The following is a 16597-nucleotide window of genomic DNA, read 5'->3' as shown; positions in this document are numbered from 1 at the left end:
GTTAGCACTTGGATGGGAAACCGCCTGGGAATGCCAGGTGCAATAAGCTCTAGTAAAACAAAGCCTCCTCCTGCAGTTTCACACAGCCATCATTGAGAGCATACTCACCTCATCCATAACAGTTTGGTACAGCAGGACGGACAGTCACACACGCAAAAAAACTGCAGCGTATAGTCTATAAACATCCAAGATTATTGGCACCCCCCCTCCCATCAGCTGAATCACTATATCACAAACAGACAATCAAAAGAGGAAAAAGAAAAAAAAAATCTGACCCTGCTCACCACCTCATGCCCTCTAGGAGGCACTATAGGTCCCTGCCCACCAAATCATCCCATTTTAAAAACAGTTTTTTCCCCACTGCAATAAGGACTCTGAACACTTCTCACTAACCCTGATAGATGTACCTGCACTTGAAACTCTTGTGTCAATCTTGTAAATATTGTATGTGAATTCTGTCTTATGGCAATCTGTGAATATTGTCTGTGTGCTAGTCATTGTGTCTAACGTGATGTTGATATCTGCCTGTGTTTTATGTTACTGACACTGTTGAATTGAGCTTACCCACCATGCTGTACCAAAAGCAAATTCCACTGACCCTAGTCATCACATCATTAAAACTGATCGATTGATTGACTGACAATATGCCTATCTTTACCTTTTAAAATTAGTTGCAGGCTGGGGGCAAAATACAGTAGTTTTTCAGCATTCTACAGGCAAGTATGCTGCTTTGAGATGATCGTGGGAACAGGCACGAATGATTAATCATTAGCCTATAATCCGTATCTCTTCTACCTTATCCATAGGCTTCTCATTCGGCGTGTCCTTGTCCTTGTCCTTACCCCTCTCGTTATCATTTGGCTTCTCCTAATATCGGAATTTATCCACCCGCCAAAGTATTAAGTTGTAATTCACATTCCGGACCGCGAGGGGAAGCAATATGCAATAGGACGCGTATCCTACCGGAAATACAAAGAAGAAGACAAGTAGCGCTCCAATCCTCCTGAGTAGTTGATTCCACAGTATGCAGTTCCACTTAGGCTGCTCTTAAAGTAATTCTGTGGATTATTCTTTTCCCGGTGGTTTCCAGGACCGCCAATTCGATGTCCCTGGCAGTCATCAGAACTAATTCGTTTCGATAAAAAATAGCTCTGGAATGATTTGCGTGCATTCATAGGCTACTTTCTTCACATCAGCAGGCTAACGTACACGTAGCCACAGCGATGGAAACTCTGAGCTACACAGAGATGAAAATGAAAGGTGCGCACGACTGTGTTTTTGTTAACGTAGAGCTAGACAAAAAGTAGCGAACAACGAGGTTCAGCGACAGATCCAGCATTCCTTTGTGTTTGATTTTGCAATGTAACTTGCAGTAGTATCAGAAAAGTAGTGCAATTAATTGCCAAATGTTTTGTGTATTAGAAATATAACAAGCAACATTAAATGCTCGTTTGCTAATGTTTAAGTCCTAACTGAATGTACAAACACATTGCTTCTGATAGTAAAATTAGCGAAATTGTCGGATTTAGAATACGTGCATTCTGCGTTTAAGATTCCAATGACATCGCAACCTATGCGATTTTGCATCTTTTGCAGTTCGGGGGCCCATGTGCATAACAACACGCATTGGATCATTGTTAATCTGTTGCGATAAATCTAGTGGCCAGTTTAAACAAAGTCCAGTTCAGATGGACAGACCTACAGTGGCATAGAAGGACTACCTGGCTTCATCAGCGAAAGAACACGCATAAAGGGAAACGCGCTCGAAACAAGAACGGGACAATCAAGATACCAGCTGGAATACGACATCTTGAATGGCACTGTTAATACCAGCTGAATGTTTGTTCCCAGGGGAAGCTAAAACTGTGTAGCGAATGTCACACAAATTGGTAATAGATACAGAAGATACAGTGTGACTGTGTCAGGCTGTTGCACAGAAAAATAAGGTGACGATGATGATGTGATGTTGGCTTGTCAATACTGTCCAACACTGTCCCAAGCCAGTCTCAAACACCCATAGAGCTTCTGGTTCTCCTACATGACCTGTTTTATTTTTCCTGTTTCAAGTTGTGAGGAAAAAATAAAATTTGGAACGTATTTTTCAGTGCTCAGAGAATTAAAAGTGAAAGGTTTCAGTTCACTAACGATCACAGCTTTTCTTCTGCATAGATGTGTCCTTAGATGTGCACAGATGTGTCTGGCGAGTAATTTATTATCTCTCTTTTACTCTTGTTAGATCCCTCTCTCCCAGTTTCCGCCCTGTACCTGTTGGTTCCCCCGCTTCGACTCGTCTCCGCAGCCATGTTGCAGGTGGTGCTGCAGCAAGACGTGCTGCATTATGGGAAACTGGAGGAGTTTGTGTCCGTGGTGACCAAGGCGGTCCCGGAGCTGCTGAGTGACAGCCAGTGGACCCAGCTCACTCTGGGGCTGCAGGAAAGGGTGAGAGATGGAGCATGAAAAGAAGAGAGGAAGAGGAGGAGGGGAAGGATAGAGGCAGAGAGGAGGGTAGGGAGAGAAGGAGGTGAGGGAGAGGGGCAGAGAGAAGGGGAGGGAGAGGGGGAGAGAGGAGGAGGGAGAAGGGAGAAGGGAAGAGAACAGAGGAGAGGAGGGAGAGGGGGAAAGAGGAGGGGAAGGAGAAGGGAAGAAAACAGGAGGGAGAGGGTAAGAGAGGAGGGGAAGGAGGAGAGAAGGGAGGAGGGGAGGTACAGGGGAAGAAAAGAGAAGACGAGGGGAGGGGTGGGGAGGGAGAAAGGCGGAAGGGAGGGCGAAGCAGGGGACGTGATAGAAATGGGTACTGCTTAAAATTATTGACACCTCAATCAAGCGTCTCTGTGACCTTGTGTCTCAATTGTGTGAGCCAAAATGGCCGATTGCGTCACATTTTGCATCCTCTACGGCTAAGCACACCTGTCACACAGTGTAGTGACTGTCTGTGAGCTGTACTCTACCTTCCTTAATCACACTTCCTGAATTCAGCATTACACACAGATACACACGCGCGCGCGCGCACACACACACACTATAACTATTTCTGCAGTTTCTGCAGTCTTCCACTAATTCGAGCCTCTTTTGAACGTCTCGCTCTTTTAAATTCTCACAGGAGGGATCTCCGGTGGGGTTTGGCTCCAAAACTGACGCAGCTCTGCAAGCTGTGTTTTGGGAGTTGCTCTCCAGACTGGAGCAACTGCTGCCGGTACCAGACCTCAGACAGGTACCGACACCGAACATCAGTACCCAGCTGAAGCACGGTAAAGTACAGAAAAGTGCTCACCTGTTTTTGAACCCGTTTCACTCCCTCAGACTGTGTCCTGGCTCAGTGCTGCCCCTTCTGTCCTGGAGGACTGTATGCAGTCCATTTCAAACTCACAGCAGTTGAAGACCGTTCTCAGGCACCACAAAAGCCTTGGATGCTTGAACAGAACTGGTAAGCTTGTAACAACAATAATATTTGTGTAATTCTCATTTGCACCATTAAACCATTTTATTTGTTGATTCTCTCTTGCGGCAGCACTTTCCTCCATGGATGAGTGTCCTCCAGTGTCCTCTATGTCCTGTCCTCATTTTGAAAGAGATTCCACCAAGCCGACTGACACCAGCAGGCAATCAGATTACATGTCTGACTTCAGAACATTTTTGAGCGCCACCACTTCAGAGATAAAGGCAGAATCTCTGGCGGACAGCGCATATTGCACAGGGCTGGAGCCAAGATCAAGTTTGAACAGATGTGAAGCCATGGAGAAGAGTGTGGAGAAGACTGGATGTTTGATGATCCAGGAAGAGAACATACTAATCAACATGAAGCTGGAGGATGAGGACGATGGGGAGAGACAGAGTGTGAAAATGGAGAGGGTGGATGGTGCAAGAGATGAAGTGAGACTCAGGATGGAGGAAGAAGCAAAGAGGGATGAACAGGAGGAGGAGGACGTAACCCGGCAAGGCGTTCGGAAGAAGAATGAAGGAAAATCAGAAGGTAGGCACCAAGGCGGGAAGGGAGGAGCTATCTACTTTGGCTACTTCCTGCCTGTTAAAGGGTAAGCACCAGATATTATAAAAACATTAAATGCACCAACCAAGTGGAAGAAGTTGTCCTATTTTATGGTCCTACATTATCACAATGTTAAAAAACATAATTTTATTTAAATACAGGAAAGAAATAAGTCCGCACTCAATTGGCACGTCCAGTAATGAATCTGGGCAAGATGGATAAAAAGCAAATTTCCCAAAAAGTGCTGTGGTTGTTGGCTTTGGGAAGAATCCTTCAACTCTAATCACCTCTGGCTCGTACCTGAACGGCTGTATTTTGCGGTGTCAGAATCAGCGATAATGTCTTCTACAGACTCATCAGAGTCGGAGTCATCTGAGTCACTGATAATGACCTTCGATTCAGAAACAGATGCAGTTTTTCAGTACTGTCCATTTCTGTCATTGTTTCAACTTGTTTGTGTTCCCCCCCTCTATTACGTCGCACATCACTGAAGTAATTTTCCGGTGTGGCTTTTCGGTGTGTGTTTCCAACAGGATTGATCAATTTTGTCAAATCCGAAGCCATACTATAACAACAATTTCAGCTAAATTTGGCCTGACATCTTTGGGGGATGCCCGTTATGTGGTGCTTACCCTTTGAAGGAGCCCAGAGTGCTAATTCGCGGACTTGAAATTGCAGATGATTCACTTCCTGTGTCTTTTTTTTTTTTTTCATAGGGAACCCTAGGGAAGTGGATCTTCGCCAGCGCCCTGAGAAGGTTCACCCAGAGGAGTACAGCAGGGCTCTGAGTTCTGGAGGAAACGAAGCACAGAAGCCACTGCCAAATGCTCACAAGCACCCCGAACCCCCCAAAACACTCCCCACCCCAACAACGTCCCACACAGGCACTCAAGGGGCCCACGTGTGCTCCCAGTGTGGGAAAGGTTTCACTACGCCACACAACCTGACACGACACAAGCGAATTCATGAAGGGGAACGCCCTTACTGCTGCTCCCAGTGTGGGAAGAGTTTTTGTGAGTTGGCCGGCTTGAAAATACACCAGCGAACTCACACCGGCGAGCGCCCGTACAAATGCTCCCAGTGTGAGAAGAGTTTCAGTCAGTTGTCCGGCTTCAATATACACCAGCGAACTCACACAGGTGAGCGCCCGTACAAATGCTCCGACTGTGGGAGGAGTTTCAGTGGGTTATCCAGCTTGAAAGTACACCAGCAAACTCACACAGGGGAACGGCGTTACCGCTGCTCCCAGTGTGGAAAGACTTTCGTTCAGTTGGGTAACCTGACCATACACCAGCGAACTCACACAGGCGAGCGCCCGCACAAATGCCCTGATTGTGGGAAGAGTTTCACTGTGTTATCGAGCTTGAAAGTGCACCAGCGAACTCACACGGGGGAACGGCGTTACCGCTGCTCCCAGTGTGGGAAGAGGTTCACGCAGTTGGGTAGCCTGAAAACGCACCAGCGTACGCATACTGGCGAGCGTCCGTACAAGTGCTCCCAGTGTGAGAAGAGTTTCAGTCGACTGAATGGCTTGAAAGTACACCAACGAATTCATACTGGCGAGCGCCCGTACAAATGCTCTCAGTGTGGGAAGACTTTCGTTCAGCTGAGTAACCTGAACATACACCAGCGAACTCACACAGGTGAGCGCCCCTACAAATGCTCCCAGTGCGGGAAGAGTTTCATTCAGTCGTCTGCTCTGACTACACACCAGCAGAGTCATACGGGGTTACCTGCGTACACTTGCTCCCAGTGTGGGAAGAGTTTCACTCGGTTATATAATCTGAAGATACACCAGCTCACGCACACGGGGGTACGCCCCGACCCCTGCTCCCAGTGCGGGAAGAGTTCCTCTCGATGGCACAAACTGAAGATGCACCAGCATTCTCACACGGAGGTATGCCCTGAGCGTGATCAGAGTCAGGCAACAGTTCCACTCGGTTAGTGTCTGAGTGGCGCTTTTACAATCTCCGATAAAACTCCTTCCACGCTCGCTCTCTCATTATCACCAGACAGGAAGTGTGTACCAGGCACGAGCAATCGAGCAAGAGCAATCGGCAACGAGCAAACCTGATCGCGTGCAGTCCAAAACGAAAGTTCTGACCGGAGCGAGGAGCCGGTTTTCGTAAACGTGGTGGGTCGGCACGAGCGGCCCCTCCGATCTCACGCCAGAGTCGCCCGACTGACGCAGTTCGCTCTGGCAGAGCCGCAGGTATTCTCTGTATTCGCGTTGACATCCCAACAAAGATTGGGTAGCCAGCAACTGTGAGCTGGTGTTTCACTCGTTTCCTGAAAACGCTTGAATCGTGTATGATTGGCGCCACTGAGATTGACGTATCTCGTCCTTGGGTAAAATCTTTGCTCGATTGCTGAAATCAAAGATGGCGGAGTGCACAAGCTAAAGCTACCCTCTCATTACTTTGAACTTTTGCCGTGTTTGTCGTCACTTGTTTTGATCACTGATGAGTTTCTCCAAAATGTTATAAAATTGCTATTGCCTCATTTATGTTTCTGTCAGGTGATAATTAGCTTAATAGGCCATTCACTGGCTGTGTGTCAGGTGGCAAAAATGCTGCCTTTGAAGGCAGTATTCCAAGGTGGGAGGGCCTCGAGGCACATCTTATTTGACAGTTGGCAAAAAATGATGCCTGCTATGGTTTTGAAGGCGGCATTGGATGTATCCGTCGCCAGGTAGGATATCCCATAGGTCTTTGCAGTTACCTCAGGCTTCTTTGTTCTGTTAAAATAATGGCGGCTGAAAAAACACTGGCGGAGTTTGTTTACAAGTGCGAGTATACACTGAACTCAATTTCATTGTAGATGTATTTTTAAAAAATCTAATCTTAAACTATTTAATACACTGGAATAATAATTAATTACACATACAGTAATGTGTTTAAGCCTTGAAGAGCTTGAACTAGCCACCTAACTTGCTTGTAATCATGCATCGTAATTGCGTGACTTTTTTGTGACTGCTTTCATCCTGCTTTCAAAATGCGTCCCAAACTCATTGCCTTTTGAGGTTCATTTTCTGTTAGCGTATTATCTTTGAAGGGAGCTCACTTCTAAGGATGTAGGCAACGAGGCAGCTGCCTTCACTTTGAGAGGCGCCCACTGTTTACTAAGCGCAAGAAAACAATTTCGGCCTTGTTGAGAACTGTTCGTACGTCTGTGAATATTTATGGAAAAATAAATGCTCACATTGAGGACATTGTCAGTTGCAAAGGTTTATTTTCCCAAGATGTGAAGAAATGAACACAAAATAACAAAATGAATGGGTTATTTATTTCATTGGAGAGGCTTTATTATGACATCAGCAAACCTACGATTCCATTAGTAGCTTTATCGCTAAAGTACTACAACTTTCAACTTTATTGTCCTGAAGGAAATTTGGTTTGCCGCAAGGACGACAGCACGCAACATAGGAAACATCACATAAAATAAGTACAGAAGATACAAAATTAAAATCAAGAGACAAGCAAGACTGAAAGGAGTCACTCCTACCTGGCTCGATATGCAGTGCTACGTATATTTGAAATGCAAGGATGTTCAAGCTAAAAAGAACCCGTCCATCATTATTTAAGCTTGTTCATTATTTTCATGGCAGCTGCAACAAACCTACACTTACCTATGTCATCGGCCCCTGCATGAACCATGACTACTGGATCCCTCCCTGCTCTGGCCAGGAGCTTGTCGGCACGCTCCGGGAGATCTCCCACCTCGGCACCAGGTGGGCAACACGTCCTGAGGGAGTCCCTGTCACGCACACGGACTAAGCTGTCTATGCGAGTCCTCCACTATCACCAGCTTCCTTTTCCTGAAGCATGTGACTCATCGGCCCTCCCAAACTCGGGCTCAAGGGCCAGATTACTGCGAGGGCCTGGAATCATTTGGACGCCACAACCTCTGGAGATGCCGCCCCTGTGTGGTATACGAACCCTTTTCTGCGCTTGTCCCCTGCTGCCCACCCAACTCTCTCTCTCCTTCTCTCCCTGCCTGCTCTGGAGTCTTCCCCCCTTCCCAGCTGTGGCCAGCACACCGGTTCTTTAACCACTTAACTGTGGTTGGCCCTGTAACCAAGTGCTGACTTGAGTCAAAGGAATCTCTAATTGAGTAGCTTACGAGATCCAGGCAAGAGAAGATGCACCATAGCTGCTCTCAATGATCAATTAACTGCAAGTCTACCAAGACACTGATCAGCAACTGATCCACATCACCCTATAACCTTATAAGTGCGGAGTTGAAGGAATCTCTGATTGAGCAACTTACAAGATCTAGATGAAATAATTGAATTGGGGAAAAAAAACATGCACTTAAGGACACAAGCAAACACCATAGTGTTACAGTATATTCTAAATGCCAGTAAAGTACTGCCAATGCATCTATCCTCCACGAGAGGGCAGTAGAATGCAAGAAATAAATTCTCAAAACCATGAAACCATTTATGCAATCTAATCTACATTTGGGGGAAAGATGTATGATTCTGTAAGACTCGGTAACTTGGTGAACATAAGCCCAGTCTTCAGGTCAGAACCAGCAATGGATTTGGCAGTGGAGATGGGGTGAAGTCACTGCATTCTCTTAACAGGAAACAAAGTTAAAGGTGAAAAATGTTCGCTTGCGGCGGTACAGTAGTTGGACTCGATCACCCATTACATTACAGGCATTTAGCAGACGCTCTTATCCAGAGCAACTGACACAGCTTTTACGCAGCATTTACACTGCATCCATTTATACAGCTGGATATGTACTGAAGCAATTATCTTGCTGAAGGGGTACAACAGCGGTGTCCCACGTCCCACCAGGGAATCAAACTGGTGACCTTTCGGATACATCACCTGCTCCTTACTCATTATGCTACACTGCCACCCCATTGTAGACGTTCTCGTGCCGGCAGCGAAAGTTTAATTTGCAACACAGCTGGCAAGACTCCTCGAGATCTTGGTCATGCCAGATCTATGGTTCCAACAGCCTCTTTGGCGTTGCTTAACCAGTAATTACTGAGCTGCTATAAGATGTGTGTGGCACATATTACGTGCTGAAGTGTTTAGATCGGAGGTCTTGGCTTCTCATTTTGAATATCGGGACGCCCAAGTGTTTGTCAAAAAACGCTGTACTGAATTCAACAAACTTGCCAACTTGCAAACAGTATGGTGATGATTATGAATTCATGGCATATTATAGAGGAATGTCAGCATTTTTGTCAAAATTTAAATAGATACATTAATGAATAAATAACGGGACGGATTGGATGGATCAGTCCCTAAAGACAAAGTCGGGGTCGCTGTGACCTTCTGATTGTGGTTCAGTCTAGCATGGCAGTCTTGGGAGCACGGGCATAAATTTTAAAATGGGATTGAGACAATGGGACAGAGTGCACGAGAAGCAAGTTTGGCCCAGAGAGGTCCTCAACTTCTGTGAGCATTTCAAAGAGAACCTAACGTGCCTGTCTAGAGGCGAGAGGGTGGGGCTCTTGAGATTTAGCCATTTGGTTGATGGGTTACATTACGCTACATGACAGGCATTTAGCAGACGCTCTTATCCAGAGCGACTTGGTGCAGCTTCTCCCTGATTTTGGGGAGTTTGCCCAAATCAGGCTCGAGTTGCGACGTTCACCGCGGCCGCCGCCGTAGAGTCTGGGCTTTCAACGCGTACTCGCCTGTGCGCTCCTCCGCAACGTGTCATGTGGTCTCTGTCATGTGATCTGCGGCTTCCTATCACATCACACCGCAGTTCCCTAGTCGGGCCTCACAAACACGTGAGCGGGAGCAGTTTATGCGCAGCTCGAATCTACACAATTTGTGTGTATTGCCTTTTATTTATTTATTTATTTATTTATTTTTGCACATATTAACCAAACCTGGGTCAAATGCGTATTTGTTTTGGATTAAAATACTTTTCTGTGCTCTGTTGATCTTGCCTGGTGTAATTGAGCCTGCCAATATGATCAGAAGGTGGGGTTTGCACCTTTTGAGAGTAATTTCATTGGTTCCAATAGACCAGACAAGATCAGTAAAGCGTAGAAAAGTATTTGAATCCAAAAAAATCCGTATTGGACCAAGGTGTGATATTAACATACATTGTGCTGGAACAGTTGGAGCCGATTTGCACACTATAATTTATACATCCTGATGAGTCTGTGTAGGAATAAAACTTTCTTTCTACACAACTTGTGTGGTCTGATAGTGCATAATGTGTTAACTTTGCACATCTTTGTGTTAATCCATTTGACACAATTCCTGTGTAAACATCATTGACACACACTGAGTATGTTAAAATCTGTCCCAGAACGCACACAGTCATGTGTAAGAATTTGACACGGTTTGTGTCATTTTTAACACATCCTTTCTAAGACTGTGGAGATGCCTGCCGCAATATCTGCTCAACTGAGGGAGGGGGAGGTTATTTTTTTTCTGGAGCTTGCCCTTTGTCTCTGATATAGAGAGCATCTAGCACTGTAACAAGCTTGAACCTGAACACCCCTGGGCCTCCCCCCTCTACTACATGACCAGGTCAAGCTATTCCACACATTGAGACATCTCCGTCTGAGGAAATACTTCCTGGTATTCGTGTGGAATCTGCCTTTTGCTAAAATTCACCTTTGTGACAGTTTCCCTGCGAAAAGGCTGTACAAATAAAATAGAATTTAATTGACGTGAGTGTTGGGTCTGTAATTGTGCTTGTTGTGCTACGTTTCTGACAGAGTGCAGAGGCTGAGATCTCCTTAGCAAAAGTTGCACTAAAGCTTTTATTTCTCTATTCAACTCCAGAAATTGTATTTTGTGTTCATTATAAAAAATTTTTTTTTTTTTTTTACTATGCAATGAAAGTCAAATAAGCTAATGAATGCGTGGACTTGACTTATTTGTTCATATCACAAATTGCCAATTTATCCGGTTTGTATTAAAATAAAACAATGATATTTCATTTTAAATGTCCCCAGCAGATGTCTCCTCGTTTTTCTTAGACATTAAATTATGATGATTGCCTACCAGCGCATCGCACGCGCGCTGCATTACTTAAGATTCAATTTAATTGAACATTTGAATTCCGTTAACATCTGAACTGCAACTAACGAATTAATTTGATTCAGTGGGTTGAGACGGGGGGCGGGTTAGTCCTCTAACTGGAGTCCGGTATTTTATAGTTTTAGTTTCTGTAATCATCTATAAGCATAAAGAACGAAGAGAGAGACAGCAAGAGAGAGAGAGTGAGAGAGAGAGAGAGAGAGAGAGAGTTGATGTTAAAATATGCTATTTATGTGTTGCAAAGGGAGCTTTTTAGCACAGGCTGTTGAAAGTAAATGTGTTGTCCTTAACTAGACATTAAGGCGTGTTAAAAAATGACACGTTATGTGTTGTTTTTTGCCACGTTTTGAGAGTAAGCTTGCTTGGGATGCATTGGTTTTCTCATTGACACATCTCGTGGCTTATCATTTACGGATATATTTATTTGGTATAGCCTACAGCACCCTAAACGTGGGATGGGATTGTCATTTGTAAAAAGTCGTTTTGGCTGAGCGTATGGATTTACGCCGTGTTTATCGTTCTCCCCCGCAGGCTCAGCGCGGCCAGTGCGACCGTGGCTAGTCAGGAACGTAGTTTATTTAGCAGGGGGTAACACGCCCTGCGACTCGTGGCTTCTCCCCTCGCTCTCGTGAGCAGCTTCCCGCCGGCCCGTGACTCCCCCCGTGAGTCATCACGGCAGCGTATCCTGTGACAGATCACGGAGCGCTTCGCGCAGCCCGTAAATCACGCGGCTCGCCAGAGCGCCTCGCCGTTTATCTCCCCACTTAGCGTCCGCCAGCCGGAGACGTTGGAAAAGCACCACGGAATTAAAGCGTCGTTGCCGTCGAGACGCTCGACGCGGTTAAAGGTGTAAAACGGTTTCTGATAGATGCGGCTCTCTTGGCTAAAGCGTCCACGTGCGTTACTCCTGTAAGTTTAACAATGGGTATACTGACAGGGAAAGGATGCCGCAAAAAAAGCCTGCTGACAGTGCGATCCTCCACAGGACTGGAGTTTGAGAACCACGAATGAGTCAACGATGACTAACAGACCTGTAATGTGTAACTCTCCTATAATTGCACCCATTGCTGTGCAGGGCACTCGTTGGGTGGGGATAGCATATGCTATACTGCTTTCTTTAAAACCACAGGGAAGGGAAGAAATCTCAATGACAACACATGTGTAGCCATGCTAATTCATCACCGTGTCTTCGAAATGTAACGTATGATTTAAGTTGACCTGGTCAGTGGTCACATGTCTAAGGGGACATACCGTATTTTGACATGAAAATAGTAATTGAAGGAAGTAATGAGTTCCTCGCACTGTTGCTCCTTTTGTTTGAGGCTAATGGCTGGCAAGGTTGTGTGCCACTCCATTCGCTGAATGTCTGTTGGATTCTGGTGTTATTAAGTGATCATATTGCCACTGTCTGTCGCATATGGATTTTTTGTGTTAGTTCATCTAAGTTCATAGATCAATTTTTTTTTTAAAGACAGAGGTTTCTATGGTTTTTTCCCCCACCACATCCGTTTTTCTAGTCCTCCTGGGGAAGGTGGTGGATATACTCTGTGGTACGAAGCTCTTAGTCAGCTGTATGCGAACACAGTGCTGACCATCCACTGCTCGGTAATGTCTGCTAAATGCTTAAATGTACAGTGGTGTGAAAATATTTGGCCTCTTCCTGGATATTTGTCACGCTGAATGGTTTCAGGCCTTCAGAAAAAGATGTAATATGGGTCAAAGGGAAACTGAGTAAACATAAAGCACATTTTAAAAATTATGATTTCATTCATTTAATGAAAAAAGTTATCAGACACCAAAAACGCCCCATGTGAAAAAGCAGTTGCCCCCCATTAGTTACTCAAACAACTAAATAAACAAATTAATTTTTACGCAAACAATGACTGCTAAAATGTTTAATCATAAATTCTGGCCAGTGCTGGGGTGGGCCCAGAACTCATTCTCCATATAAGGGTTCATTGTTCAGAAAGCATCTCTGAGTCAGAGTCCTGGTTCAGAATCAGCTGTGCCCTGTCCATACAGTATATCCTAACCTTACCTATTATAGCTATAAAACACTGAACTGATCCAGAATCAGCTGTGCCGTGTCCATACAGTATATCCTAACCTTACCTATTATAACTATAAAACACTGAACTGATCCAGAATCAGCTAGCTGTGTCCGTGCAGTATATCCTAACCTTACCTATTATAACTATAAAACACTAAACTGATCCAGAATCAGCTGTGCCCTGTCTGTACAGTATATCCTAACCTTACCTATTATAGCTATAAAATGCTAAACTGATCCAGAATCAGCTGTGCCCTGTCCGTACAGTATATCCTAACCTTACCTATTATAGCTATAAAACACTGAACTGATCCAGAATCAGCTGTGCCGTGTCCATACAGTATATCCTAACCTTACCTATTATAGCTATAAAACACTAAACTGATCCAGAATCAGCTGTGCCCTGTCTGTACAGTATATCCTAACCTTACCTATTATAGCTATAAAACACTAAACTGATCCAGAATCAGCAGTTCCCTGTCTGTACAGTATATCCTAACCTCACCTGTTATAGCTATAAAACGCTAAACTGATCCAGTGTGCTCTGGATGTGCGGATCGCCCTTTATCTTATAGATCCACGCTGTCAGGGTACTGTTTACCAGCCAGTCTGGGGAGCATCTGGGGGGGTGGAGTAATATGCCCCCCCCCCCCCCACCGCCCCCCATCCCTGACCAGAATCTTCCACTGAGGCTCGAACAAGAAGCGCCTGGTTTGTTTACGCTTCTCGCAGCTCCTGCGAATCTCTGAGGTGGAGATAACTTCGTGCACATGTACGTTTTGGGGGCGCGTCTGGAGGAGCAGCCTATAGCCGTACTGGACCAGCACCGGGCCCAGACACCCCGCCGCACTGCTACTCCTTTTTTATTTCTTCTTCTTCCAACGTCGGTTTCTTTCGAATCCTGCGTCCATGAGTTCTGTGTTGTGTTAGACCATCTTCTGTCTTTCTATTAAACTCATAAAAGAATTTCCTATGAAATTTTAAAATATAAACGCTCAGTTTGGGTTTTTTGGTGTTCCCTACCTGCTGGGCATGCTCTGCCAAACGACTGTCATCATCCACAGAGAGCAAAATAAGAGCATTACGCTACAGGAACCACAAGAACCGTTACGCACGTGCTTGACTATCGTAACCGTGATGGCTGTCGGATCGATTCAAGGCGGGTTTACGCGTATAACCTACAGGGACATTTTCCCGCTCGACGTGACAGCTGTCGGTCTGAGTCACATGACACACGTTGCAGAAATAAAGGAGGAGCTGAGAAATAAAGTTTGTTAGGTTCACGGTCGCCGTTGACGACATGTTGACTTTATTATTCTCCCAAAGCTACTGTGTCCTACTTGAGCTCACCCCCAGCCTGACGTATCATATGACTGCCACTGCTTCTAGTGCCTTCTGTTTCTTATTTCTTCTTCTTCTTTTCTTTCTTTCTTCTTCTTCTACTATTTTTTCTTCTTCACATGACTGCTTGGTGGTGTCCCATGTTGATCTCATTAGGGCACAAGCGGCTCTAATATATTTTTTTCCACTAATATCAGACTTCATATCCTGCTACTTGCATGCATGCAGCAGCAGCTGTAGCTTCACTCTAGCCTGACCGTTTTTGCTGACTAAGCTTTAGATTTGGTACATTTCCGTCTTCATCCCAAGTGACATTGTGTAGTTTTTGTCTGACTAATTCCACGTTCCCAGGTCTCCACGGCTAATTGCAGCAGGGAAAAGAGGTTGACCGTGATGCATGTACTGTACCAGCTTACAGCTACAACCCAGTGATCTGGCTGATATTTCATTTATTTCTTTAAGTGCAAGTAACTGTCAAAATATGTAATATTTCCCCATCATTTACTGTACACGCGGTCATGGTTTCGCGGTTTTATTGCTGGAGCAGCGAAAATTATTACAGCAATAGCACGTGCGCGCTCTGATGGAATATTGATTAACGGTTTTTTGTGACACATGACACGACATACATGAAAAATGTCATGCAGTTTAAATCATGTTGTTTCTTAAAACTATGTTTACCCCACAAAAATCAATACGATTATGGTAGTGTAGTATTACCTAATGAACTTATTGAGGACATAGAGCCACCAAATTAACAAAAAACTGTGTTTTTACTTTCCCTCTTTCATTTCAAATGTTAAAATTCCTGTTACGTAATATCTAAAAAAAGAAAACGCTTTTAAAATTGTGTATTTTTTTCACGCACTAGGGGGCACTGTTTTACAAGAGTTTATTATTTACAGTAACAGTATCTTTTTATACGTTTTTGCTTCCATTTAACCTATTAATCAAAGCAGTTTAATGACAAGGACCACACTTTCTACTGACAGTATGCCTCTGGATTATACAAACAGTATTTTATTTCCATAAGCAGGTGGGGTATGCTCAGATATGTCATAATTAATAAACAGAAGAATTAAGAAATATTCATTTGGATCATAATGTAACCAGTACCATTACAAAAATACTCCCAGTGGTTAGGACTAATGAGACCAAATGCACTGTACATACATACATACATACATACATACATACATACATGCATGCATGCATGCATGCATGCATGCATGCATATTATTTTTTTTACTATGTTTGGATAATCTAAGAGCTAATCTTGGGGGCGTGTGTGTGCGTTTGTGTGAGTGTGTGTGTGTGTGTGTGCGTGTATGCGTGCGTGTGAGTGTGTGTGCTTGAGTGTGCAAGTGTGTGTGTGAGTGTGCATTGTATGTTTGTAAGTGTGGGTGTGAATGTGTGTGTGTGCATTGTGTGTTGATAAGAGAGTGTGTGTGTGTGTTTGTGCGTGCGTGTGTGTGAGATGTTGATTTCATATGCAGCAGTGGGCAGGCACCCGCAGAATTGTGCCGTGCCTCATATTTTGAAAGAACGCGCTTTGTCAGGGCTTACAGCAGACCTATTTTTATACAGTCTATGCAACAGACACTGTGCGTGGCCGTGTGCTGATGAATCGGTGTACTGTACAGAACGCGCATCAGTACCACCAACCACATCGCATCACAGCGAGTGAGCAGTGCTAATACAGAGGGGTCTTTGCTGCTCGCTGAAGATGTAGCACTTCCTGTTTAACACAGAAAAGGCAAACAGCACGTCGGCAAGCAGGGTGCAAACTGCCGTTTGTGAAAAAAAATAAATATATAAATAAATAGATAAATAGAGTTCAGTCAACACCTGTGGTGTACTAATTGTACTCTCAGAAATATTTCATTTGCTGATGTTGTTAATGTGGTGTGCGGCTATTCGTAAATTATTTAAAGGTCCTCAGAGTTTCAATCAAGTTAATAGTACAGCAAATGTCAGTAATGCACTAAAATGGAACGAAGACTATTTGAGTGGAAGCTGAAATGACACGCAGTTGTTTTTTTGCACGCAGTCATTGTCAGAGTGTAGCACACAGGACACAGTGATACATTACTACTCAACAGTTTTTTGCCCCCACGGCGTGCAGGAACTGCCGCCGTGGGCTATGCGTGGCAAATGGTGGTCACTCACTCACTCACTCACTCACGGACGACC

At 44.7% G+C, this 16597-nt stretch overlaps 2 protein-coding genes across 4 annotated transcripts in view; one reads left to right on the top strand and one right to left on the bottom strand.

The window, feature by feature from the left end:
- LOC118233447 (NXPE family member 2-like) overlaps positions 1-868 on the bottom strand; it is a 62543-nt gene extending 61675 nt beyond the window's left edge. Inside the window, exon 1 of the mRNA XM_035429234.1 lies at positions 796-868. Coding sequence (XP_035285125.1) covers positions 796-804 — 9 coding nt within the window. The 5' untranslated portion in view covers positions 805-868. The remainder of the gene's footprint in view (positions 1-795) is intronic.
- Positions 869-989: 121 nt separating this feature from the next.
- Positions 990-16597, top strand: part of LOC118233966 (zinc finger protein 436-like) — a 16849-nt gene continuing 1241 nt past the window's right edge. Inside the window, exons 1-7 of one of the 3 annotated variants that reach the window (XM_035430155.1) lie at positions 990-1260; positions 2237-2439; positions 3101-3211; positions 3301-3424; positions 3509-3970; positions 4702-5882; positions 7593-9886. In XM_035430155.1, coding sequence (XP_035286046.1) covers positions 1224-1260; positions 2237-2439; positions 3101-3211; positions 3301-3424; positions 3509-3970; positions 4702-5882; positions 7593-7643 — 2169 coding nt within the window. In that variant the 5' untranslated portion in view covers positions 990-1223 and the 3' untranslated portion in view covers positions 7644-9886. Of the gene's footprint in view, positions 1261-2236; positions 2440-3100; positions 3212-3300; positions 3425-3508; positions 3971-4701; positions 7453-7592; positions 9887-16597 lie in introns of those variants that run through there. The other 2 variants (XM_035430157.1, XM_035430156.1) reach the window with 2 other exon arrangements.

Source organism: Anguilla anguilla, chromosome 8 (genome assembly GCF_013347855.1).
Source record: "Anguilla anguilla isolate fAngAng1 chromosome 8, fAngAng1.pri, whole genome shotgun sequence".
Classification (NCBI taxonomy): domain Eukaryota; kingdom Metazoa; phylum Chordata; class Actinopteri; order Anguilliformes; family Anguillidae; genus Anguilla; species Anguilla anguilla.
Note: the sequence above shows the minus strand (reverse complement) of the source record. Positions and strands in the feature narration are given on the sequence as shown.